Source organism: Pempheris klunzingeri, chromosome 5, assembly GCF_042242105.1.
Source record: "Pempheris klunzingeri isolate RE-2024b chromosome 5, fPemKlu1.hap1, whole genome shotgun sequence".
Taxonomy (NCBI): domain Eukaryota; kingdom Metazoa; phylum Chordata; class Actinopteri; order Acropomatiformes; family Pempheridae; genus Pempheris; species Pempheris klunzingeri.
Window position 1 is genome coordinate 23,269,927 of NC_092016.1, and position 25,446 is coordinate 23,295,372.

At 41.1% G+C, this 25,446-nt stretch overlaps 2 protein-coding genes across 2 annotated transcripts; one reads left to right on the forward strand and one right to left on the reverse strand.

Moving 5' to 3' along the window:
• Positions 1-282: 282 nt before the first annotated feature.
• Positions 283-12,094, reverse strand: LOC139201715 (myosin heavy chain, fast skeletal muscle-like). The gene is made up of 41 exons (XM_070831111.1): positions 12,043-12,094; positions 11,869-11,902; positions 11,349-11,570; positions 11,130-11,273; positions 10,875-11,031; positions 10,767-10,794; positions 10,587-10,686; positions 10,385-10,477; positions 10,231-10,294; positions 10,051-10,149; positions 9,858-9,961; positions 9,595-9,733; positions 9,337-9,455; positions 8,904-9,053; positions 8,634-8,804; positions 8,246-8,546; positions 8,062-8,132; positions 7,891-7,978; positions 7,623-7,740; positions 7,415-7,538; positions 6,915-7,051; positions 6,576-6,831; positions 6,249-6,491; positions 5,989-6,165; positions 5,763-5,908; positions 5,574-5,664; positions 5,085-5,474; positions 4,843-4,969; positions 4,637-4,755; positions 4,356-4,552; positions 3,825-4,008; positions 3,531-3,696; positions 3,307-3,431; positions 2,889-3,197; positions 2,584-2,787; positions 2,367-2,492; positions 2,105-2,275; positions 1,912-2,016; positions 823-918; positions 599-730; positions 283-382 (listed from the first exon to the last, which is right to left on the reverse strand). Exons 3-41 carry the CDS (start codon positions 11,553-11,555, stop codon positions 365-367), a joined length of 5,796 nt encoding a protein of 1,931 aa, XP_070687212.1. The 5' UTR covers positions 11,556-11,570; positions 11,869-11,902; positions 12,043-12,094; the 3' UTR covers positions 283-364.
• Positions 12,095-13,830: 1,736 nt separating this feature from the next.
• LOC139201716 (myosin heavy chain, fast skeletal muscle-like) lies at positions 13,831-24,705 on the forward strand. The gene is made up of 41 exons (XM_070831112.1): positions 13,831-13,885; positions 13,993-14,026; positions 14,325-14,546; positions 14,622-14,765; positions 14,864-15,020; positions 15,101-15,128; positions 15,209-15,308; positions 15,418-15,510; positions 15,601-15,664; positions 15,746-15,844; positions 15,934-16,037; positions 16,162-16,300; positions 16,440-16,558; positions 16,842-16,991; positions 17,091-17,261; positions 17,349-17,649; positions 17,763-17,833; positions 17,917-18,004; positions 18,155-18,272; positions 18,358-18,481; positions 18,846-18,982; positions 19,066-19,321; positions 19,406-19,648; positions 19,732-19,908; positions 19,989-20,134; positions 20,233-20,323; positions 20,423-20,812; positions 20,928-21,054; positions 21,142-21,260; positions 21,345-21,541; positions 21,889-22,072; positions 22,201-22,366; positions 22,466-22,590; positions 22,686-22,994; positions 23,096-23,299; positions 23,391-23,516; positions 23,608-23,778; positions 23,864-23,968; positions 24,067-24,162; positions 24,255-24,386; positions 24,603-24,705. Exons 3-41 carry the CDS (start codon positions 14,340-14,342, stop codon positions 24,618-24,620), a joined length of 5,796 nt encoding a protein of 1,931 aa, XP_070687213.1. The 5' UTR covers positions 13,831-13,885; positions 13,993-14,026; positions 14,325-14,339; the 3' UTR covers positions 24,621-24,705.
• The last annotated feature ends 741 nt before the right edge of the window (positions 24,706-25,446 follow it).

Below are 25,446 nucleotides of genomic sequence, written 5' to 3' on the forward strand. Positions count from 1 at the left end.
TTCTTCTAATAAAGCTAAACATGCAAAATAACTTGATTTGAACATGATTTGCTTCTATAATTTGTTTTCACAAAATAATCCTGTAATTTTACAAGACATTTTACAACATTTTAAAAGACATACAAGACACAGTTTTTTGTGCCTGGGTTTCCAGAATGGCCCCTGTGTGTTGTTTAAGGGCAAAGAAACCTTTAATATGCTTCCATTTGACATAGGGCTCTATTGTTTTGTTTCCTTGTCTGATTGAGATCACAATGAGATCAAATTAGCACAGACAGCAACTTCATTTAATCAAAAACTAATTTATTATGGTATATTTCACATCATATTATATGATTAGAAACAGCCCATCAGTCAGAGTGCTTTACTCAGCCTCTTTTCCCTGCAAAAAAGAAAACAATCAATACATACAGTACATGCAAATCGTTCTCCACAAATATAAAGGTTTTGTCTTTTATCAATTTTATGAGGCTTAAGGCAATAATGGTCATTTGTTTCAACCATGACATCTATGTATTCATCATATAAATTAGAGTATGAGGAATTTCGTTATATTTCATATATTATTTAAGATGAAATGTGTATATACAGTATTTACCTTGCCAGAGTCACGGCTCTTTGCTCTCAGTTTGTTGACCTGGGACTCTGCAATGTCAGCACGCTCCTCAGCCTCCTCCAGCTCATGCTGGATCTTCCTGCACTTGGACAGATGAACGTTGGCCTGCTCCTCCTGGAATACCATACAGATTGACATTTTTGAATGTCCAGAAAGAGCAAAGGTCTGCTTTGTGTAAAATAAATCTACAATTTTGTTCTCCTTACCGCTTCCTCAGCCTGCCTCTTGTAGGCCTTCACCTTGAGCTGCAACTTGTCAACCAGATCCTGCAGCCTGGTGACATTTTTCTTGTCCTCTTCAGTCTGTGAAAGTTAATTTAAAAGTCAAGTAGAAAGTTAATGTTGCAGGCATATTAGGCAGTGTTCCTCTATGATCCTCTCACTCTCGTGACTACACATTGCTATTTGTCACTGTGATCACAAAGTGGCACTACTACATAGAGTGCTGCAGGAATGAGTACTAAAAACCTGAAGTTCCCCGTTGCTGAGAGAAGTAGGAACATTTACAAATCCATCTGCTACTTCAGCACCACAGAGAGTGCCATAGATTTATCAATACACAGCACAGTAAGTGGCAGTTCAAATGTTGCGTCTAAAAAGGAGTGCAAAATGCCTGCCAAGCCACTATCATTCTTTTTATCCAAGGTGCTTTATAGGGTCTGTGCTGTCACACATGCCATTACTAAGCAACTAAAAGCGAACACTTTAAATGTTTAGCCAAGCAAGAAAATGCTAGAGCAAATATTAAAAGAAACTAAATTTGCTAGCTAGCAAAACCATTAACTGTTACAACTAGTAATGTAAAAACAGAGTATAATTATGCTCACCAGTTATCTGAGCTGATATATCTCCAGGCGCTGTTCCTTCTGTTTTCTGTTGTCAAAATACTAAGAGCCTAACAGGTTGCACCGTTGCGGGTATCCCTAAACGAGTATAATCAGTCTCTCTCTCATCTTCAGTTTGGCAGACCTTTCAAATGGATGTTGTGATGTCCTTGGACAGAAAGAGTGAGGCAACCCTTGTGGAGCTGACTGTTTGATCCTTGTCACATGACCTGCGGTGCACTTGCTGCACTCAAAAGGTTGACACTTATCCACCTCACTGCTTGATGGCCGTATTTTTTAAAAAAAGTGTATGTCACAATGTATGTTGTGATGACGTCTTTCGTCATATGTGTCCATGGAAATTTGTGTGATTGAAAGACGCAATGTGGTCATTTTGCTATCAAGTGGGATAGCAAACCACCTCATCTTTCCACAAATCCTCTACCAATGATAACTATTAAAATGACTGTACCTGGTAGGTGAGCTCCTTCACCCTCCTCTCATATTTCCGGACACCCTTAACGGCATCTGCTCCACGTCTCTGCTCACCCTCAACCTCTGTCTCAAGCTCACGCACCTTCAGAAAGACAGCAAATTCACTGAATATTTAGAGTTCATGTTCTTACATTTGTTTGACTGTTCAAATCTTAACATGACTTTCTTACCCTAGACTCAAGTTTCTGGAGCTGCTTCTTGCCACCCTTCATGGCCAGGTTCTCAGCTTCATCCAGGCGGTGCTGCAGGTCCTTGACAGCGACCTCCAGGTTCTTCTTCATCCTCTCCAGGTGAGCACTAGTATCCTGCTCCTTCTTCAGCTCCTCAGCCATCATAGCAGCCTAGAAGAACCAGCACTCAATGTTTACCAAAATGTGAAACTAAAAATAGTTATTTGCAGTTAAAAACAGAACAAGTGAAATCTAAACCTACATCAGTGATGGCCTTCTTGGCCTTATCCTCTGCATTCCTGGCTTCCTGAACAGTGTCATCCACTTCACTCTGGACCTGGACCAGGTCAGTCTCAAGCTTCTTCTTGGTGTTCAGGAGGCTTGTGTTCTAAAAGATTAGAAATTAGTTAAGTAATCACTTGCCTGACATTCACAATAGATTGGTCTATTAGTAGAGAAATGTATAAAAAAGTGTTCACCTGGGAGTGCAGAAGTCCAACACGCTCACTAGCGTCCACCAACTCCTGCTCAGCAATTTTGCGGCTTCTCTCTGTCTGTTCCAGAGCAGCTCTGAGTTCCTCAATTTCAGCCACCATGAGACCATTCCTGCGGTCTACCATAGCAGCTTGTTCCTTGAAGTCATCCTGAGCTCTGACAGCATCATCAAGGTGCAGTTGTGCATCCTGGTGAAAAATATCAGGCAAATGTTCACATGAATGCTGAAATGAAGCTGCACTGAGTAGTTTGGACATAGTCTGGACAATAACTCTATGTCTTACACTACCTTCAGCTGTGCCTGCACGTTCCTCAGCTGCTTCTGGGACTCAGCCGCCTGGCGATTGGCATGGCTCAGCTGAATCTCCATCTCATTCAGATCTCCCTCCATCTTCTTCTTGATTCTCAGGGCATCGTTCCTGCTTCTGACCTCAGAATCCAGAGTACTCTGCATGGAGTCAGTCACCCTCTGGCTGTTCCTCTTGATCTGCTCCATCTCCTCATCTTTTTCTGCCAACTTTCTGTCCACCTCACCCTTAATCTGGTTGAGCTCCAGCTGGACACGCAGGATCTTAGACTCTTCGTGTTCCAGAGTTCCCTAATGATTTTAAAGAAAAATCAATTCATTTCTGCCTTCAAACCTTCGACAATATATTTGTCAATGATCAAGAAAATTCCTTCCTAAGATTATCTTTTGATAAATGTACCTCAGCCTCTTCAAGAGCTGTCTGGATCTCAGCCTTCTCTGTCTCCACCTGCTTCTTGGACTTCTCCAGCTCATGGATGCTCTTGCCAGTCTCACCAATCTGTTCAGTCAGATCTGAGATCTCCTCTGCAGAGAGATGTATGCATTTTATATTGATAAGCCTTAAAAAGCCTCAGATGCATACACATGTTGAATACATGCAGCTGTTATCTGATGAGAACTCACGTTGAAGGTTCTTGTTTTCACGCTTCATGGTCTCCAGCTGATCCAGAGCTTCCTCATAAGAGTTCTTCATCTTGAACAGCTCAGTGCTGAGAGAACGAGCCTCCTTTTGAGCTCCTTCAAGCTCGGCCTGACCCTCCTCATACTTCTGTTTCCACTCTGCTAACACCTGAATGAGACAATGCATAGAGTTCAGTTGGTTATGTGCATTAGATGATGACCATAGAACGATGGCAAAAGACAAATAAATACATTTAGTTCATGGTTTGTTTGTATAGTATGGTAAAGTATATGTACCTTGTCAAAGTTCCTCTGCTTCTTGTCCAGGTTGGCAGCCAGTCCATTGGCCCTCTCCACATCAATCATGAGGTCCTCCACCTCACCCTGGAGCCTCTGTTTGGTTTTCTCCAGAGAAGCACACTTGGAATTCACTGCCTCAATCTGCTCCTCAGCCTCCTGAAGGCGCTGGGCCAACTTTTTCCTGTTTGGAAAAGAAGATTTGTATCCTTAAAGTTTCCTGAACGTATAAGAAGATTTAGTTGAAGCCAGATATGAAACACGAAGACCATATCGGCTCATCATAAGACAAGACTTCAAACAAGACAACAATTTGAAAAGCTCTTGTGTCCTATCATATTTCTGAACTAGACTTTGATGTATTCACAACAATGTGTCTGTTAAGCAGCTGTAATCATGTTTAGCTTCCCCAGTTCAATGCACAGGAGTATGATTATGTTATGGTAATAACATGTTATTTAGGTGCTAAAGAAATAAAAGATAGGGGAAATATGTTAAAATACAACACTTGATTGTTTGAATGTTACTCACTTGGCCTCCTCAAGCTCCTCAGTGCGCTGGATGGCATCAGTTTCATACTTCGTTCTCCACTGAGCCACCTCACCATTGGCCTTGGACATTCCACGCTGCAGCTCGGCCTTGGCCTCCTGCTCCTCCTCAAACTGCTCCCTCAGCAGATCACAGTCATGGCGGGCTGATTGCAGTCCATGAGCAAGAGCATTCTTGGCCTGGTGTGAGAAATAATATTGAGTGAGCAAATTGTCTAAATAACACACATACAGCTTATCTTTCCACACTTAATGGTTTCTTACCTTGACCTCCTCTTCAATCTGTCTCTTCAGCTCCTCAATCTGCTGTGTGAAGGCCTGTTTGCCTCTGGTCAGCTGGGACACAAGAGCTTCTTTCTCTTCAATTTGACGGCTGAACTCACCTTGTGGGAAAGATGTCACAATGCATTAGTTTATGTTCCCATTCACAATAATACACAACAGATCGTTCAATGATAACTTGCAGGTACCATTTTCTGTCAGGAGACGTGCTTTCTGTCCACCCATGTCATTGATTTGACGGACATTTTCATCATTCTTGGTCTTCAGTTCACTAAGTTGGTCCTCAAGGGTACGGCACATCTTTTCAAGATTTCCCTAATGAGAAAAACCGAGATCAGTTAAGTCATCAGCTTTTATTTACAATATGAATTACCTTATTGACGGTACTAATTTGATTATTAAATCAAAACACATTTAATGCATTGTGTACCTTTGCTTTAGCAACAGCCTCCATGTTGCTGGAGAGGTCATCAATCTCCATCTTGTATTCACTCTTTTCCTTCTCGAGCTTCTGCTTGACACGCTGGAGGTTGTCGATCTGCTCTCCCAGCTCAGCAACGCTGTCAGCCTGCTTCTTGCGAAGAGCAGCGGCAGTGGCTTCATGCTGCAGAGTGGACTCCTCAAGGTCACGACGGAGCTTCTGGAACTCAGCTTCACGCTTCTTGTTCATCTCAATCTGAGCAGCAGTGGCACCACCGGCCTCCTCCAGCCTCTCACTGATCTCCTCAAGTTCCCTGGCAAGGTCAGCTCTCTGCTTCTCAACCTTGGCACGAGCAGCACGCTCAGCCTCAATCTCCTCCTCCAGCTCCTCAATACGAGCCTGTTGAATGTAGGTGTGTTGTCTTTCAGTTAACTTTCACCTTTAATACACAAAACATGAAATGTATGCAGTAATGTTTTATGTAATACAATATGTCACCTGAAGCTCTTTGATCTTCTTCTGAAGCTGGGCACCCAATGACTGCTCATCCTCAATCTTGCTAAGGAGCTGACTGATTTCAAAGTCCTTCCTGTGAGAATAATTGATAAAGTACATAGTAAGAGTTCATGCAGTTGACCAAAAATGTAACACAAAACAGTTGTTGTAAAAACTCAAAAACACTGTTACTTTTTAATTTTCTCGTCAGACTGCTGCTTGTCATTCTCAAGATCCATTATGGATTCCTGGGCCAGTTTCAGATCACCCTCCAGCTTCCTCTTGGCTCTCTCAAGGTCCATACGCAGCTTCTTCTCTTGCTCCAGAGAACCCTCAAGCTGAACATTGTTGTAAAGTTTAAGGTATCACGTTCAAGAGAGATCTTGCTTTGCCAATCCAAGTGACTCTGTGTACTTACGTCATCCACTTGCTGCTCAAGCTTGGTCTTGGCCTTGGTCAGAGTGTTGACTTTGTCTTCCTCAGCCTGCAGGTCATCAAGAGTCTGCTGATGGGCCTCCTGAAGGGCTTTCTTTTCCTTGGTCAGCTTAGCAATGCTTTCGTCCTGAGAGGCCATCTCCTCGGTCAGGTTCTTCACCTAAGTTTGTAAGAAAGATGCTGTTATTACATTGTAATCCTTAAATGTTCCCTGATCTGCTAGACATATTCATATTTGCAAACCTTGTTCTCAGTGGCGTGTTTCTCCTTCTCCACTTTGGCCAAGGTAAGCTCCAGGTCATCAATATCCTTCTTAAGCTCAGAGCACTCATCCTCCAGCTTTCTCTTCTTGGCAGTGAGCTCAGCATTGATTTCCTCTTCATCCTCCAGTCTCTCAGTTGTCTCTTTGAGTTTGGCCTCCAACTGAATCTTACTCTTGATAAGTCCCTCACATCTCTCCTCGGCATCTGACAGATTTTCTGATTCCTAGTTCATTTCATGAAAATACACGTTAGGACATCAACACTGAAACACATGAAAAAGTACAACTCTCAGTTGACGTGTCGTTACCGATGACACTTGCAGCTGCAGATCATTTTTCTCCTGCAGAAGGGACACCATCTTCTCCTCCAGTTCCTTCTTCTTGGCCAGGGCAGTAGCCAAGTCAGTTGTCATCTTCTCATAGTTCTCTTTCATCTGGGCCAGCTCCTTCTCAGTTTCAGCACTCTTGAGCAGAGGCTTGATCTTGTAGTACACCTTCATCCATGGCCAGTGTTTCACATTCATGAATGAGCGGACATTATACTGGATGGTGTAGATGGCTTCTCTGTGGACAAGAAGTTCCTGTTATGGACAATGCTGTTTGTGATTTTTCATACCATTATTCAGAATAAGCTGTTTTCAACATGCCTCCGCTCCATCATCTTCACAAACTCCTTTCTCATGAGGAAAGCACGGCAGAGAGCCTGAGTCATGGTAACCAGAGTTGCCAGCTTTTCATCTCTCATCTCCTCAAGGGTACCCAGCAGACCTGCCTTGAAGAACACCTGAAAATCGAAATTTGTCATAGTGTATACTGTTACTGTACCCATTATCATCGAACAGCATCAATATCCCAAAATGGAAATAGAACAAATATGCAAACACACAAACACAGCTCCCTCGGCACAGTTACAAGTCCAAACAATATAAAAACTACATCTGCATCCATTAGTGCCAAACACTGTATATTTACTGGGTATATCATACCAACATATACCAACAGATAAATTAACTGTGGTCAATGAAAGATAGTTCAAGTTCATTCCAATTCTGGAGCACCACCTTGGACAACACAGGGTAACTTGGTGCACAGGTCCAAAAAATGGACTAAAAAACAAACTCTCCTTAGCAAGTACACTGCTGCTTACCTTGGTGTGTCCAAATCTGTACTGGTCATGATCAACATCAATTGACCCAAGCAGCTTCTCTGAAGCCTTCTTGTTGTCAATGAACTGACCCTCAGGGATGACACCAGCATTCAGAACCTTGTACCTTTTTCATGAAAGAGTAAATGGTCAGTATGAGCATTTTCTTTTCACCTTCTACATTAAATTCTACTAAAATATCCACTGATACCTCTGCTTGAAGTCAGCATAAGGGATTCTGCTGGGGAAACCTTTTCTGCAGATTCTGATACCCTCCAGGACACCGTTACACCTGAGCTGGTGGATGACCAGAAAGTTCTCCATCAGACCTGTAAAATAGACATTTCTTAATTAGTTCTATGAAAGAATAGTTTATTAATAGTGGCCCAGTCTCTTTGTTGAAGCAGCACAATATTAAATAAACCCTATCAACAAAACCAAACCACTTGTCAAATTGAGACTATGTTCTCTGTATGTACCTGGAGTCTTCGACTCATTGGGAATCAGGCAGCGCACAAAGTGAGGATGGGTGCTCCTCAAGTTAGTCATCAGCTTGCCCAAGTTCTCCTGTAGATGCAAAAGGGTAACTCTTCACGTCACGAAATGCAAAGAACTGATTTTACACGCAAGTTTGCAGTGCTAAACCTCACCCTAAACTGTGAAGACACAGTCTGCATAGAGCCACCCTTCTTCTTGCCTCCCTTCTTGCCACCACCAGTCTCTGTGGATGACATGAAGTAGATATGTTTTATTAGGAAAAAACAAGATTAAATTAAGTTAAGAATATCTACAACTTTAGAAATATGTCATGGTTTACTATAGTTAGTGTCATACCCTCAACAACAGGAGGATACAGAACAGCCAGCAGTTTAACTGGAGACTTCTGGTACAGCTGCACCACAGACTCATTCAGTGGATCCTTGTTCTTGTCCAGCCAGCCACCGATATTGTAGTCCACGGTACCAGCATAGTGCACCAGGGAGAAGTGGGCCTCAGCCTTGCCCTTGGCCGGTTTTGGTTTCTCAAATGCTTTGCTTTTGCCAAGATGCTGGTCATACAGCTTGTTCTTGAAGGATACATCTGTTGCCTTGGGGAACATGCACTCCTCTTCAAGGATGGAGAAGATGCCCATGGGCTTGAAAAAGGTGGGAAGAAGTACGTCATTAGGTGATACTTAACGTCAAAGTAAGAACAATTACGTAGAATCCCACAATTAAATTACCTTTTCAATCAGCTCAATGCAGGCAGCCAAGTCCATGCCAAAGTCGATGAACTCCCAGATAATACCCTCCTTCTTGTACTCCTCTTGCTCCAGGACAAACATGGTGTGGTTGAAGAACTGTTGCAGTTTCTCATTGGTGAAGTTGATGCACAGCTGCTCCATGCTGTTGAACTGTGAAGGGACACATAATCAGCATTATGTCTTGCAGACAATAAGAATAATTCATTAATGAAAAGTATCAGCAGCTGAATAGTTGGAAATGAAGCTTACATCAAAGATTTCAAAGCCAGCGATATCCAGGACTCCAATGAAGAACTGCCTTGGCTGTTTAGTGTCCAACATCTGGTTGATACGGATGACCATCCACAAGAACATCCTCTCATAGATAGACTTGGCCAGGGCAGGCACAGCATTCATCACCTTAACAAAAGAATATGTTTTAAAGTCAGTCAACATTTTGTACAACACTGGATTACTGGTACTCTGAACTTCTTTTATTGAGATAAATGGCATGAAAGATCCAAGATACAAAAAAATAACACCTAAAAAGATCCTTAATTTATACTACATCTTGCATTTAGCATTCAACATTAAAAACTGAGAATGGTAATAAATTTACATTGTCACTGCATTTGTTTTTTTTAGGAAAACCAACATAACATATGTGTTATTTAATGATAGGACATGATTCATTCATGTTTACCTGAGGCACAGTCTGTCCCTTGGTGACAAACTCATTTCCGACCTTCACTCTGGGATAGCACAGAGCCTTCAGCATGTCAGCAGAGTTCAGACCCAGCAAGTAAGCAACCTTGTCAGCATCTGAAATTAGTTCAGTGATTTACAATTAGCACAAACAGTATGTGACTGTGATTGTCCAACATGATATAAGATAAACTGCTGTGATTAAAAACTCTAATGTTATTTGGGTGTTTAATCTGAGCGAACATTAACCACTCACCCTCTGTGCCATCGGGCTCAGCCTGCTCCTCACGCTGCTTCTGCTTGAACTTCATGTTACCATGGTGGAGCACAGCACCAGTCATCTTGTAGATGCTCATTTTCTCTTCACCAGTGAAGCCCAGGATGTCGATGGCATTCTGTGTTCAAAAGAGGTGTCCACACAAAGCATAATCACTTTAGAACGTGCATTTAAGAGAGCAGTTGTAATGTTGCATTAATGCACAGAATATATTTAAGTATTTTGACATGAAGGTCACGCACATCAGTGGCTTCCAGCTCAACTTTGTCATCAATGCTGGCCACAGTGATCTGACCCTGACTGCACATGGGGAAGTCGTAGGGGTTGGTTGTGATGAGTGACATTTCTAGAGATAAAAAAGATGGCAAGTTCAATGGATTGCTTCATATGAAAACTGAGTAGATTTGACATTGTGCAAGAAATCAGTCTGTTTACCAATCAGCTCGGGCTTGTGGTTGGTCATCATCTGGTAGAAGATGTGGTAGCCTCTTTCATCAGGAAGCTGGAATGTCACTCTAGACTTCTCCAGCAGATCTACAAATGTAGTTCATAAGTCAGAGCCTGTCCGCTTCTCTATTCCAGTCATTTCTATTTACTATGAGGATTTTTACTTACATGTCTCAATATCAGCACTAGCCAGTTTGCCAGTTGCGCTGAAATGGATTCTGATGAATTTACCCTGTTTTGAACAAAGCAAATTTTAACATCTCTCTACATGGACAATCTATAAAGTTTCCTCTCTCATGAGTAGAAGTCAGTCCATACTTACAAAACGAGAAGAGTTGTCATTCCTCACAGTTTTGGCGTTACCATAGGCCTCCAGTAGGGGATTGGCTGCAATAATCTGATCCTCCAGTGACCCCTATAATCCAGGTTTAGAACTGATTTCAACAAATGACTGTATTTTTGGAAAATTATTCCATACTTAAAGAACACTGAATTGTAATCATCATTCAGTAACATTCTCCCACCTTTGAGGTGTCCTTCTTCTTGTCCCCACCAACTGAGATTGTTGCAAAGTACTGGATGACACGCTTGGTGTTCACAGTCTTTCCAGCACCAGATTCTCCACTAGGTATAGATACAGCGTTATCAGAGTTTGATCAAGATGCTTGAATATATTAAACAAAGTCAACAAATGTGTAACTTACGTGATCAAGATAGACTGGTTCTCCCTATCTGTTAAATGAATAACAAAGGAATTAACTATGTTTTTCAGCAGCAGAAACTCCATCTACACTGTTATGGTAATGACTTACCAATTTGCATGAACTGAAAAGCGTTGTCAGAGACAGAGAAGATGTGGGGTGGAGCCTCCATACGCTTCTTGCCTCTATAGGCAGATACGACTTCAGCATCGTACACTGGGAGCCACTTGTAGGGGTTCACAGTGGCACAGAACAACCCAGAGTAGGTCTGAAAGTAATGATAGAGATTGAACAGTTACCTCTATGTTTCCTGCAAGTGTGGCCATTTTCAATATTTCTCTTTTCTCATTAAGCAGGTTGTCTTACGTAGATCATCCATGCTGCATAACGCTCTTTGAGGTTATACAACACAGAGGCTTCATTGAGATGGGTCATCATGGCCATGTCCTCAATTTTGTCAAACTTGGGAGGATTCATTGGAGAGATGTCATCTTCTTTGACTGTTTTCTCCTGAAACAGGACATGGATCACAATGAGAAGAGCTCATATTAAATGCCCAGTTGACTCTGACTTTCTGGTACCAACCTCCTCAGTGTCCAGGACTTTGACAGTGACTTTGGCACCATCTTTCTTGGTGATTATCGCCTTCAAGTACAGCTCCTTGACATCAGCCACGTAGCAGGCAGCCTTGGCATCAAAGGGTTTGCTTTGAGCCTCAATTCTCTCCTTCTCTGGCTTACGGAGGTAAATGGCAGCTTTGCCGTAAACGGCCATCTCCGCGTCCGTACTCATGGTGGCGGCTGATGTCTGTCAGATAATAACAAAGACTTAGACTCATGTTTTAACGACATGTAATTAAACTGAATTTTGATTTGAAATTCAGCTAAAAAGTAAACATATCCAAACTGAAACCAAATCCAAATCTGACCATTGTTACAGGTGGGCTTTACTGGTACTGAGAATAAATATTAGTAGATGGATAAATAGCTGTAGTCATTCAATGAATTTGACATAATATGCATATGTATACATATTTTGATATACATATGCACATTATTTCATTATTTGATATATTTTAAGTTTAAAATTTTGAAGTAGTTCTCACCTGACCCTCTCTCTGTCAACAGTTTTCTCCAGTCCTGTTAAAAACAATTTCTTATTAGAGTAGAAGTAAAAACACTGATTCACTCAAGAAATGTTTCATTAACATAAGTTTCTTTTAAAATGAAGAACATATTCAAGTGGTGTAAAGCACAAGATAGTCTGAACAGAGTTTTACCACAGGCAGGAACTCAGGTCTTCCATCACAGACACATCCTCAAGCACTGCTTTTATTGAATGGGTTTTGCTGACACAGCAAAGTTAAATATGGCATACATGTCATATGTGGTAAGGCATTGAAACATCTGTTGCAGTTATACATCTGATGTTTCAGGTTTCAGTTTTTATGGCCAGTTATGGACTTTTTTTATTGCTTTATTTTGGGCTCTTGAACACCCTAAACTTTTTACAGAGGTCAACTACTTATACGACTTTTCTTTTTTCCTTAAGTGCTTACGTGATTTATTTGTTTAAAGCGTAAATAAATCTATTTACTTCACTAATATTACCTACAGTTTTTAAATTTGTTTTACACAATAACTTAATTACATAATTATTTTATAATAACTTTTTATTTACAGAACGTGACTTTCTACAAGCAGCACAGGCTGTTACTCTGACATGAAGAAAGGGCAAAGTACACCCCCACCATCCCCTGAGAGTTTTTTCCATGACCCGATGAGAGCACACTGATTACCCCTCCCCTCCAAGATGGATATTTTTCCATGCCCCAATAGGAACAAACCTAAAATAAAATAACGTGGAGCAATATTATGGTTCAGACTTTTTTCATCAAACATGCCACCTTCCACTTGTTGTAGAAATGTAATGTTTTTTTTTACCTTAAATAATTAAAATGTTGTGACATATTTTGCTTGTTTTACTTATAGGCGTGGTTCCATCTTTCACTTTTGCACTAGTGTTTGGCCATAGCAATGCACACACCAAGAATCAGTAAAATAAAAATGCTATCCATTCAAGTGTATGTTACTGCTTCTACTGCTTTTAAGTTGCAGTCAGTAAACATTGAATTATGATTTTTGTTACATTTCTTATTCTAATCATTATTTGGCTCAATTATGAACATTTTTGGAAAAGTCTATGAAGAGCATCAGACTTTCATTTTAATGATTTAAAGCCAAATTTCAATTGAATTAAATTTTTTATTTCTGATTAGATACTTTAGGTTTAAAACAATTTTCCAATCAATTCAGTATTTTGTGGGTCACCATGGTGTTCTGTTCCTGGGTAAAAATTAAATAAAGCCTTATAGTGTTCAAAAAGAAAATGAATAATTATCTTGCTTTGACATCAGTAAAGTAGAGTACATAGTAGAGTACATTCAGCAGGAGCAGAAAAAGAACACCCTAAATTCAGTGATGATGACCCAAACATGGATTGAGAGCAGCTGGTGAGGCATGGAAGGCTTGGTTTGCAAGGGTCAAGTAAACAGAAGAATCTCTCACAAATCAGTATCAGTAATGCTGATTAATAACATTTTGATTAATTTTTAGGAATGCAAATGCAAAATTTAAATACAATAACTTCACAATCTACAGCATTCTTTTTTTGTTCAAACTGTATGATCAAAATCAGACTAAAGTTGAAGTTGTATGAAGAAAACATTAGGTAATATTATTCAAGTAAATTAGCAATCAAATGAGATAAATTGTATTACTTACTATGATGTAATCAAATAAACCAAATTTAGGAAAATTACTAGGATTATTAATAACTAGGAAACTAGGAAAATTAGAAGGATACTGAGCTTGGTTTGCAATAGTTGACCTTCTGTGAAATGTATTGAGTGTTCAAGAGCCCAAAATAAAGCAATGAATAGATCAAGAGGTGGCTATAAAAACTGAAACCTGACACATCAGATGTATACGTATGTATCTTTTAATGCCTTACCACATTTGACATGTACCATATTTAACTTCCACTGTGTCAGCAGCACCTGCTTCAATAAAAGCAGTGCTTAAGGAAGTGTGTGTGACAGAAGACCTGAGTTCCTGCCTGTGGTAAAACTCTGTTCTCACTCTCATATGCTTTGTGCCATTTAAATATCTTCATTTCAAGAATAACTTGTGTTTTTACTTCTACTCTAATAAGAAATTGTTTTTAACAGGACTGGAGAAAACTGTTGACAGAGAGAGGGTCAGGTGAGAACTACTTCAAAATTTTAAACTTAAAATATATCAAATAATGAAATAATGTGCATATGTATATCAAAATATGTATACATATGCATATTATGTCAAATTCATTGAATGACTACAGCTATTTATCCATCTACTAATATTTATTCTCAGTACCAGTAAAGCCCACCTGTAACAATGGTCAGATTTGGATTTGGTTTCAGTTTGGATATGTTTACTTTTTAGCTGAATTTCAAATCAAAATTCAGTTTAATTACATGTCGTTAAAACATGAGTCTAAGTCTTTGTTATTATCTGACAGACATCAGCCGCCACCATGAGTACGGACGCGGAGATGGCCGTTTACGGCAAAGCTGCCATTTACCTCCGTAAGCCAGAGAAGGAGAGAATTGAGGCTCAAAGCAAACCCTTTGATGCCAAGGCTGCATGCTACGTGGCTGATGTCAAGGAGCTGTACTTGAAGGCGATAATCACCAAGAAAGATGGTGCCAAAGTCACTGTCAAAGTCCTGGACACTGAGGAGGTTGGTACCAGAAAGTCAGAGTCAACTGGGCATTTAATATGAGCTCTTCTCATTGTGATCCATGTCCTGTTTCAGGAGAAAACAGTCAAAGAAGATGACATCTCTCCAATGAATCCTCCCAAGTTTGACAAAATTGAGGACATGGCCATGATGACCCATCTCAATGAAGCCTCTGTGTTGTATAACCTCAAAGAGCGTTATGCAGCATGGATGATCTACGTAAGACAACCTGCTTAATGAGAAAAGAGAAATATTGAAAACGGCCACACTTGCAGGAAACATGGAGGTAACTGTTCAATCTCTATCATTACTTTCAGACCTACTCTGGGTTGTTCTGTGCCACTGTGAACCCCTACAAGTGGCTCCCAGTGTACGATGCTGAAGTCGTATCTGCCTATAGAGGCAAGAAGCGTATGGAGGCTCCACCCCACATCTTCTCTGTCTCTGACAACGCTTTTCAGTTCATGCAAATTGGTAAGTCATTACCATAACAGTGTAGATGGAGTTTCTGCTGCTGAAAAACATAGTTAATTCCTTTGTTATTCATTTAACAGATAGGGAGAACCAGTCTATCTTGATCACGTAAGTTACACATTTGTTGACTTTGTTTAATATATTCAAGCATCTTGATCAAACTCTGATAACGCTGTATCTATACCTAGTGGAGAATCTGGTGCTGGAAAGACTGTGAACACCAAGCGTGTCATCCAGTACTTTGCAACAATCTCAGTTGGTGGGGACAAGAAGAAGGACACCTCAAAGGTGGGAGAATGTTACTGAATGATGATTACATTTCAGTGTTCTTTAAGTATGGAATAATTTTCCAAAAATACAGTCATTTGTTGAAATCAGTTCTAAACCTGGATTATAGGGGTCACTGGAGGATCAGATTATTGCAGCCAATCCCCTACTGGAGGCCTATGGTAACGCCAAAACTGTGAGGAATGACAACTCTTCTCGTTTTGTAAGTATGGACTGACTTCTACTCATGAGAGAGGAAACTTTATAGATTGTCCATGTAGAGAGATGTTAAAATTTGCTTTGTTCAAAACAGGGTAAATTCATCAGAATCCATTTCAGCGCAACTGGCAAACTGGCTAGTGCTGATATTGAGACATGTAAGTAAAAATCCTCATAGTAAATAGAAATGACTGGAATAGAGAAGCGGACAGGCTCTGACTTATGAACTACATTTGTAGATCTGCTGGAGAAGTCTAGAGTGACATTCCAGCTTCCTGATGAAAGAGGCTACCACATCTTCTACCAGATGATGACCAACCACAAGCCCGAGCTGATTGGTAAACAGACTGATTTCTTGCACAATGTCAAATCTACTCAGTTTTCATATGAAGCAATCTATTGAACTTGTCATCTTTTTTATCTCTAGAAATGTCACTCATCACAACCAACCCCTACGACTTCCCCATGTGCAGTCAGGGTCAGATCACTGTGGCCAGCATTGATGACAAAGTTGAGCTGGAAGCCACTGATGTGCGTGACCTTCATGTCAAAATACTAAAATATATTCTGTGCATTAATGCAACATTACAACTGCTCTCTTAGACGCACGTTCTAAAGTGATTATGCTTTGTGTGGACACCTCTTTTGAACACAGAATGCCATCGACATCCTGGGCTTCACTGGTGAAGAGAAAATGAGCATCTACAAGATGACTGGTGCTGTGCTCCACCATGGTAACATGAAGTTCAAGCAGAAGCAGCGTGAGGAGCAGGCTGAGCCCGATGGCACAGAGGGTGAGTGGTTAATGTTCGCTCAGATTAAACACCCAAATAACATTAGAGTTTTTAATCACAGCAGTTTATCTTATATCATGTTGGACAATCACAGTCACATACTGTTTGTGCTAATTGTAAATCACTGAACTAATTTCAGATGCTGACAAGGTTGCTTACTTGCTGGGTCTGAACTCTGCTGACATGCTGAAGGCTCTGTGCTATCCCAGAGTGAAGGTCGGAAATGAGTTTGTCACCAAGGGACAGACTGTGCCTCAGGTAAACATGAATGAATCATGTCCTATCATTAAATAACACATATGTTATGTTGGTTTTCCTAAAAAAAACAAATGCAGTGACAATGTAAATTTATTACCATTCTCAGTTTTTAATGTTGAATGCTAAATGCAAGATGTAGTATAAATTAAGGATCTTTTTAGGTGTTATTTTTTTGTATCTTGGATCTTACATGCCATTTATCTCAATAAAAGAAGTTCAGAGTACCAGTAATCCAGTGTTGTACAAAATGTTGACTGACTTTAAAACATATTCTTTTGTTAAGGTGATGAATGCTGTGCCTGCCCTGGCCAAGTCTATCTATGAGAGGATGTTCTTGTGGATGGTCATCCGTATCAACCAGATGTTGGACACTAAACAGCCAAGGCAGTTCTTCATTGGAGTCCTGGATATCGCTGGCTTTGAAATCTTTGATGTAAGCTTCATTTCCAACTATTCAGCTGCTGATACTTTTCATTAATGAATTATTCTTATTGTCTGCAAGACATAATGCTGATTATGTGTCCCTTCACAGTTCAACAGCATGGAGCAGCTGTGCATCAACTTCACCAATGAGAAACTGCAACAGTTCTTCAACCACACCATGTTTGTCCTGGAGCAAGAGGAGTACAAGAAGGAGGGTATTATCTGGGAGTTCATCGACTTTGGCATGGACTTGGCTGCCTGCATTGAGCTGATTGAAAAGGTAATTTAATTGTGGGATTCTACGTAATTGTTCTTACTTTGACGTTAAGTATCACCTAATGACGTACTTCTTCCCACCTTTTTCAAGCCCATGGGCATCTTCTCCATCCTTGAAGAGGAGTGCATGTTCCCCAAGGCAACAGATGTATCCTTCAAGAACAAGCTGTATGACCAGCATCTTGGCAAAAGCAAAGCATTTGAGAAACCAAAACCGGCCAAGGGCAAGGCTGAGGCCCACTTCTCCCTGGTGCACTATGCTGGTACCGTGGACTACAATATCGGTGGCTGGCTGGACAAGAACAAGGATCCACTGAATGAGTCTGTGGTGCAGCTGTACCAGAAGTCTCCAGTTAAACTGCTGGCTGTTCTGTATCCTCCTGTTGTTGAGGGTATGACACTAACTATAGTAAACCATGACATATTTCTAAAGTTGTAGATATTCTTAACTTAATTTAATCTTGTTTTTTCCTAATAAAACATATCTACTTCATGTCATCCACAGAGACTGGTGGTGGCAAGAAGGGAGGCAAGAAGAAGGGTGGCTCTATGCAGACTGTGTCTTCACAGTTTAGGGTAAGGTTTAGCACTGCAAACTTGCGTGTAAAATCAGTTCTTTGCATTTCGTGACGTGAAGAGTTACCCCTTTGCATCTACAGGAGAACTTGGGCAAGCTGATGACTAACTTGAGGAGCACCCATCCTCACTTTGTGCGCTGCCTGATTCCCAATGAGTCGAAGACTCCAGGTACATACAGAGAACATAGTCTCAATTTGACAAGTGGTTTGGTTTTGTTGATAGGGTTTATTTAATATTGTGCTGCTTCAACAAAGAGACTGGGACACTATTAATAAACTATTCTTTCATAGAACTAATTAAGAAATGTCTATTTTACAGGTCTGATGGAGAACTTTCTGGTCATCCACCAGCTCAGGTGTAACGGTGTCCTGGAGGGTATCAGAATCTGCAGAAAAGGTTTCCCCAGCAGAATCCCCTATGCTGACTTCAAGCAGAGGTATCAGTGGATAGTTTAGTAGAAATTTAATGTAGAAGGTGAAAAGAAAATGCTCATACTGACCATTTACTCTTTCATGAAAAAGGTACAAGGTGCTGAATGCTGGTGTCATCCCTGAGGGTCAGTTCATTGACAACAAGAAGGCTTCAGAGAAGCTGCTTGGGTCAATTGATGTTGATCATGACCAGTACAGATTTGGACACACCAAGGTAAGCAGCAGTGTACTTGCTAAGGAGAGTTTGTTTTTTAGTTCATTTTTTGGACCTGTGCACCAAGTTACCCTGTGTTGTCCAAGGTGGTGCTCCAGAATTGGAATGAACTTGAACTATCTTTTCATTGACCATAGTTAATTTATCTGTTGGTATATGTTGGTATGATATACCCAGTAAATATACAGTGTTTGGCACTAATGGATGCAGATGTAGTTTTTATATTGTTTGGACTTGTAACTGTGCCGAGGGAGCTGTGTTTGTGTGTTTGCATATTTGTTCTATTTCCATTTTGGGATATTGATGCTGTTCGGTGATAATGGGTACAGTAACAGTATACACTATGACAAATTTCGATTTTCAGGTGTTCTTCAAGGCAGGTCTGCTGGGTACCCTTGAGGAGATGAGAGATGAAAAGCTGGCAACTCTGGTTACCATGACTCAGGCTCTCTGCCGTGCTTTCCTCATGAGAAAGGAGTTTGTGAAGATGATGGAGCGGAGGCATGTTGAAAACAGCTTATTCTGAATAATGGTATGAAAAATCACAAACAGCATTGTCCATAACAGGAACTTCTTGTCCACAGAGAAGCCATCTACACCATCCAGTATAACGTCCGCTCATTCATGAATGTGAAACACTGGCCATGGATGAAGGTGTACTACAAGATCAAGCCTCTGCTCAAGAGTGCTGAAACTGAGAAGGAGCTGGCCCAGATGAAAGAGAACTATGAGAAGATGACAACTGACTTGGCTACTGCCCTGGCCAAGAAGAAGGAACTGGAGGAGAAGATGGTGTCTCTTCTGCAGGAGAAAAATGATCTGCAGCTGCAAGTGTCATCGGTAAGGACACGTCAACTGAGAGTTGTATTTTTTCATGTGTTTCAGTGTTGATGTCCTAACGTGTATTTTCATGAAATGAACTAGGAATCAGAAAATCTGTCAGATGCCGAGGAGAGATGTGAGGGACTTATCAAGAGTAAGATTCAGTTGGAGGCCAAACTCAAAGAGACAACTGAGAGACTGGAGGATGAAGAGGAAATCAATGCTGAGCTCACTGCCAAGAAGAGAAAGCTGGAGGATGAATGCTCTGAGCTTAAGAAGGATATTGATGACCTGGAGCTTACCTTGGCCAAAGTGGAGAAGGAGAAACATGCCACTGAGAACAAGGTTTGTAAATATGAATATGTCTAGCAGATCAGGGAACATTTAAGGATTACAATGTAATAACAGCATCTTTCTTGGGAACTTAGGTGAAGAACCTGACCGAGGAGATGGCCTCTCAGGACGAAAGCATTGCTAAGCTGACCAAGGAAAAGAAAGCCCTTCAGGAGGCCCATCAGCAGACTCTTGATGACCTGCAGGCTGAGGAAGACAAAGTCAACACTCTGACCAAGGCCAAGACCAAGCTTGAGCAGCAAGTGGATGACGTAAGTACACAGAGTCACTTGGATTGGCAAAGCAAGATCTCTCTTGAACGTGATAACTTAAACTTTACAACAATGTTCAGCTTGAGGGTTCTCTGGAGCAAGAGAAGAAGCTGCGTATGGACCTTGAGAGAGCCAAGAGGAAGCTGGAGGGTGATCTGAAACTGGCCCAGGAATCCATAATGGATCTTGAGAATGACAAGCAGCAGTCTGACGAGAAAATTAAAAAGTAACAGTGTTTTTGAGTTTTTACAACAACTGTTTTGTGTTACATTTTTGGTCAACTGCATGAACTCTTACTATGTACTTTATCTATTATTCTCACAGGAAGGACTTTGAAATCAGTCAGCTCCTTAGCAAGATTGAGGATGAGCAGTCAATGGGTGCTCAGCTTCAGAAGAAGATCAAAGAGCTTCAGGTGACATATTGTATTACATAAAACATTACTGCATACATTTCATGTTTTGTGGATTAAAGGTGAAAGTTAACTGAAAGACAACACACCTACATTCAACAGGCTCGTATTGAGGAGCTGGAGGAGGAGATTGAGGCTGAGCGTGCTGCTCGTGCCAAGGTTGAGAAGCAGAGAGCTGACCTTGCCAGGGAACTTGAGGAGATCAGTGAGAGGCTGGAGGAGGCCGGTGGTGCCACTGCTGCTCAGATTGAGATGAACAAGAAGCGTGAAGCTGAGTTCCAGAAGCTCCGTCGTGACCTTGAGGAGTCCACTCTGCAGCATGAAGCCACTGCCGCTGCTCTTCGCAAGAAGCAGGCTGACAGCGTTGCTGAGCTGGGAGAGCAGATCGACAACCTCCAGCGTGTCAAGCAGAAGCTCGAGAAGGAAAAGAGTGAATACAAGATGGAGATTGATGACCTCTCCAGCAACATGGAGGCTGTTGCTAAAGCAAAGGTACACAATGCATTAAATGTGTTTTGATTTAATAATCAAATTAGTACAGTCAATAAGGTCATTCATATTGTAAATAAAAGCTGATGACTTAACTGATCTCGGTTTTTCTCATTAGGGAAATCTTGAAAAGATGTGCCGTACCCTTGAGGATCAACTTAGTGAACTGAAAACCAAGAATGATGAAAATGTCCGTCAGATCAATGACATGGGTGGACAGAAAGCGCGTCTCCTGACAGAAAATGGTACCTGCAAGTTATCATTGAACGATCTGTTGTGTATTATTGTGAATGGGAACATAAACTAATACATTGTGACATCTTTCCCACAAGGTGAGTTCAGCCGTCAAATTGAAGAGAAAGAAGCTCTTGTGTCCCAGCTGACCAGAGGCAAACAGGCCTTCACACAGCAGATTGAGGAGCTGAAGAGACAGATTGAAGAGGAGGTCAAGGTAAGAAACCATTAAGTGTGGAAAGATAAGCTGTATGTGTGTTATTTAGACAATTTGCTCACTCAATATTATTTCTCACACCAGGCCAAGAATGCTCTTGCTCATGGACTGCAATCAGCCCGCCATGACTGTGATCTGCTGAGGGAGCAGTTTGAGGAGGAGCAGGAGGCCAAGGCCGAGCTGCAGCGTGGAATGTCCAAGGCCAATGGTGAGGTGGCTCAGTGGAGAACGAAGTATGAAACTGATGCCATCCAGCGCACTGAGGAGCTTGAGGAGGCCAAGTGAGTAACATTCAAACAATCAAGTGTTGTATTTTAACATATTTCCCCTATCTTTTATTTCTTTAGCACCTAAATAACATGTTATTACCATAACATAATCATACTCCTGTGCATTGAACTGGGGAAGCTAAACATGATTACAGCTGCTTAACAGACACATTGTTGTGAATACATCAAAGTCTAGTTCAGAAATATGATAGGACACAAGAGCTTTTCAAATTGTTGTCTTGTTTGAAGTCTTGTCTTATGATGAGCCGATATGGTCTTCGTGTTTCATATCTGGCTTCAACTAAATCTTCTTATACGTTCAGGAAACTTTAAGGATACAAATCTTCTTTTCCAAACAGGAAAAAGCTGGCCCAGCGCCTTCAGGAGGCTGAGGAGCAGATTGAGGCAGTGAATTCCAAGTGTGCTTCTCTGGAGAAAACCAAACAGAGGCTCCAGGGTGAGGTGGAGGACCTCATGATTGATGTGGAGAGGGCCAATGGACTGGCTGCCAACCTGGACAAGAAGCAGAGGAACTTTGACAAGGTACATATACTTTACCATACTATACAAACAAACCATGAACTAAATGTATTTATTTGTCTTTTGCCATCGTTCTATGGTCATCATCTAATGCACATAACCAACTGAACTCTATGCATTGTCTCATTCAGGTGTTAGCAGAGTGGAAACAGAAGTATGAGGAGGGTCAGGCCGAGCTTGAGGGAGCTCAAAAGGAGGCTCGTTCTCTCAGCACTGAGCTGTTCAAGATGAAGAACTCTTATGAGGAAGCTCTGGATCAGCTGGAGACCATGAAGCGTGAAAACAAGAACCTTCAACGTGAGTTCTCATCAGATAACAGCTGCATGTATTCAACATGTGTATGCATCTGAGGCTTTTTAAGGCTTATCAATATAAAATGCATACATCTCTCTGCAGAGGAGATCTCAGATCTGACTGAACAGATTGGTGAGACTGGCAAGAGCATCCATGAGCTGGAGAAGTCCAAGAAGCAGGTGGAGACAGAGAAGGCTGAGATCCAGACAGCTCTTGAAGAGGCTGAGGTACATTTTTACGAAAGAATTTTCTTGATCATGGGTAAATATATTGTCAAAGGTTTGAAGGCAGAAATGAATTGATTTTTCTTTAAAATCATTAGGGAACTCTGGAACACGAAGAGTCTAAGATCCTGCGTGTCCAACTGGAGCTCAACCAGATTAAGGGTGAGGTGGACAGAAAGTTGGCAGAAAAAGATGAGGAGATGGAGCAGATCAAGAGGAACAGCCAGAGGGTGACTGACTCCATGCAGAGTACTCTGGATTCTGAGGTCAGAAGCAGGAACGATGCCCTGAGAATCAAGAAGAAGATGGAGGGAGATCTGAATGAGATGGAGATTCAGCTGAGCCACGCCAATCGCCAGGCGGCTGAGTCCCAGAAGCAGCTGAGGAACGTGCAGGCACAGCTGAAGGTAGTGTAAGACATAGAGTTATTGTCCAGACTATGTCCAAACTACTCAGTGCAGCTTCATTTCAGCATTCATGTGAACATTTGCCTGATATTTCTCACCAGGATGCACAACTGCACCTTGATGATGCTGTCAGAGCTCAGGATGACTTCAAGGAACAAGCTGCTATGGTAGACCGCAGGAATGGTCTCATGTTGGCTGAAATTGAGGAACTCAGAGCTGCTCTGGAACAGACAGAGAGAAGCCGCAAAATTGCTGAGCAGGAATTGGTGGACGCTAGTGAGCGTGTTGGACTTCTGCACTCCCAGGTGAACACTTTTTTATACATTTCTCTACTAATAGACCAATCTATTGTGAATGTCAGGCAAGTGATTACTTAACTAATTTCTAATCTTTTAGAACACAAGCCTCCTGAACACCAAGAAGAAGCTTGAGGCTGACCTGGTCCAGATCCAGAGTGAAGTGGATGACACTGTTCAGGAAGCCAGGAATGCAGAGGATAAGGCCAAGAAGGCCATCACTGATGTAGGTTTAAATTTCACTTGTTCTGTTTTTAACTGCAAATAACTATTTTTAGTTTCACATTTTGGTAAACATTGAGAGTTGGCTCTTCTAGGCTGCTATGATGGCTGAGGAGCTAAAGAAGGAGCAGGATACTAGTGCTCACCTGGAGAGGATGAAGAAGAACCTGGAGGTCGCTGTCAAGGACCTGCAGCACCGCCTGGATGAGGCTGAGAACCTGGCCATGAAGGGTGGCAAGAAGCAGCTCCAGAAACTTGAGTCTAGGGTAAGAAAGTCATGTTAAGATTTTTCACAACTGATGAAAAACTTTTTAAAAATATGGATACTTATTATCTTATTGTTTTCTGAAGGTGCGTGAGCTTGAGACAGAGGTTGAGGGTGAGCAGAGACGTGGAGCAGATGCTGTTAAGGGTGTCCGCAAATATGAGAGGAGGGTGAAGGAGCTCACCTACCAGGTACAACCACATTAAGATTTACCATGTAGGATACACATCAATCCAATATACTCCATATTAAAATATCCAAACATGCAAATCCACTTCTTCTATCACAGACTGAAGAGGACAAGAAAAATGTCACCAGGCTGCAGGATCTGGTTGACAAGTTGCAGCTCAAGGTGAAGGCCTACAAGAGGCAGGCTGAGGAAGCGGTAAGGAGAACAAAATTGTAGATTTATTTTACACAAAGCAGACCTTTGCTCTTTCTGGACATTCAAAAATGTCAATCTGTATGGTATTCCAGGAGGAGCAGGCCAACGTTCATCTGTCCAAGTGCAGGAAGATCCAGCATGAGCTGGAGGAGGCTGAGGAGCGTGCTGACATTGCAGAGTCCCAGGTCAACAAACTGAGAGCAAAGAGCCGTGACTCTGGCAAGGTAAATACTATATATATACATTTCATCTTAAATAATATATGAAATATAACGAAATTCCTCATACTCCAATTTATATGATGAATACATAGATGTCATGGTTGAAACAAATGACCATTATTGCCTTAAGCCTCATAAAATTGATAAAAGACAAAACCTTTATATTTGTGGAGAACGATTTGCATGTACTGTATGTATTGATTGTTTTCTTTTTTGCAGGGAAAAGAGGCTGAGTAAAGCACTCTGACTGGTGGGCTGTTTCTAATCATATAATATGATGTGAAATATACCATAATAAATTCGTTTTTGAATAAATCTTTAACTGTTACATTGATTTCATTGTGTCCTCTGAGAAAGAACAAACTTGAGACTCTGATCACAGCTAAACAAAGCGCCACAATCTGTATTGAAATGTCTAACTACAACACAAAGTATGCTGCATACTTTTTGGATGTACAGGTATTGGCTGCTAGTCAACTATGACGAAAATATATACCTGATGTAACCATCCATAACACATTTGAGTTGTAGCAAAAATGGCTTCAATGACATTAAAATGTGTAACGATAATTAACAAGCCTCATTATTGGACATTAGAAATGTAACAAATATTAAACAGCGCAACAGATGAAAATATGACACTAATTAGTCTAAAAAGAGGCACTAGGTATTTGGTAAATAAGGAATAGAGTAAAAATACGTAGCATAAGTGAATAAGTCCCATGGGCGAACATCAAGCTCTCTGAAACAATCAGTATCTATACTCACATGATTATGTCAAATGTTGAATGGGTGAATGCAGCCACTAACAAATGCAACCATGAATTGAGTGATGAATAATGAATATATGAATAATACAGCAATTGACAATCCAGATTAAGATTAAACACTGATATCCACTGAAGGTACTGTTCAGCAGCTGAGAGATTCTTGGGAGGCCAAAGTAAATATCTTAAGCTAATTGATCCCCAGAAAACCAAAAAATTCCTTTAATACGTAGGATAATCAGACATAACTATGTTGGTGGGAGAACCAGCTTTTGGCAGAAATTAAGAGCAGAGCA

Excerpts from the sequence above, each read along its gene's own strand:
- LOC139201715 (XM_070831111.1), bottom strand. The coding sequence starts at position 11,555 with ATGAGTACGGACGCGGAGATGGCCGTTTACGGCAAAGCTGCCATTTAC. Across the intron at positions 9,962-10,050 it reads CCACAAGCCCGAGCTGATTG|AAATGTCACTCATCACAACC; the intron begins GTAAACAGACTG and ends TTTTATCTCTAG. Across the intron at positions 7,539-7,622 it reads TATGCTGACTTCAAGCAGAG|GTACAAGGTTCTGAATGCTG; the intron begins GTATCAGTGGAT and ends TTCATGAAAAAG.
- LOC139201716 (XM_070831112.1), top strand. The coding sequence starts at position 14,340 with ATGAGTACGGACGCGGAGATGGCCGTTTACGGCAAAGCTGCCATTTAC. Across the intron at positions 18,005-18,154 it reads CAATGAGTCGAAGACTCCAG|GTCTGATGGAGAACTTTCTG; the intron begins GTACATACAGAG and ends TCTATTTTACAG. Across the intron at positions 22,367-22,465 it reads TGAAAACAAGAACCTTCAAC|AGGAGATCTCAGATCTGACT; the intron begins GTGAGTTCTCAT and ends ATCTCTCTGCAG.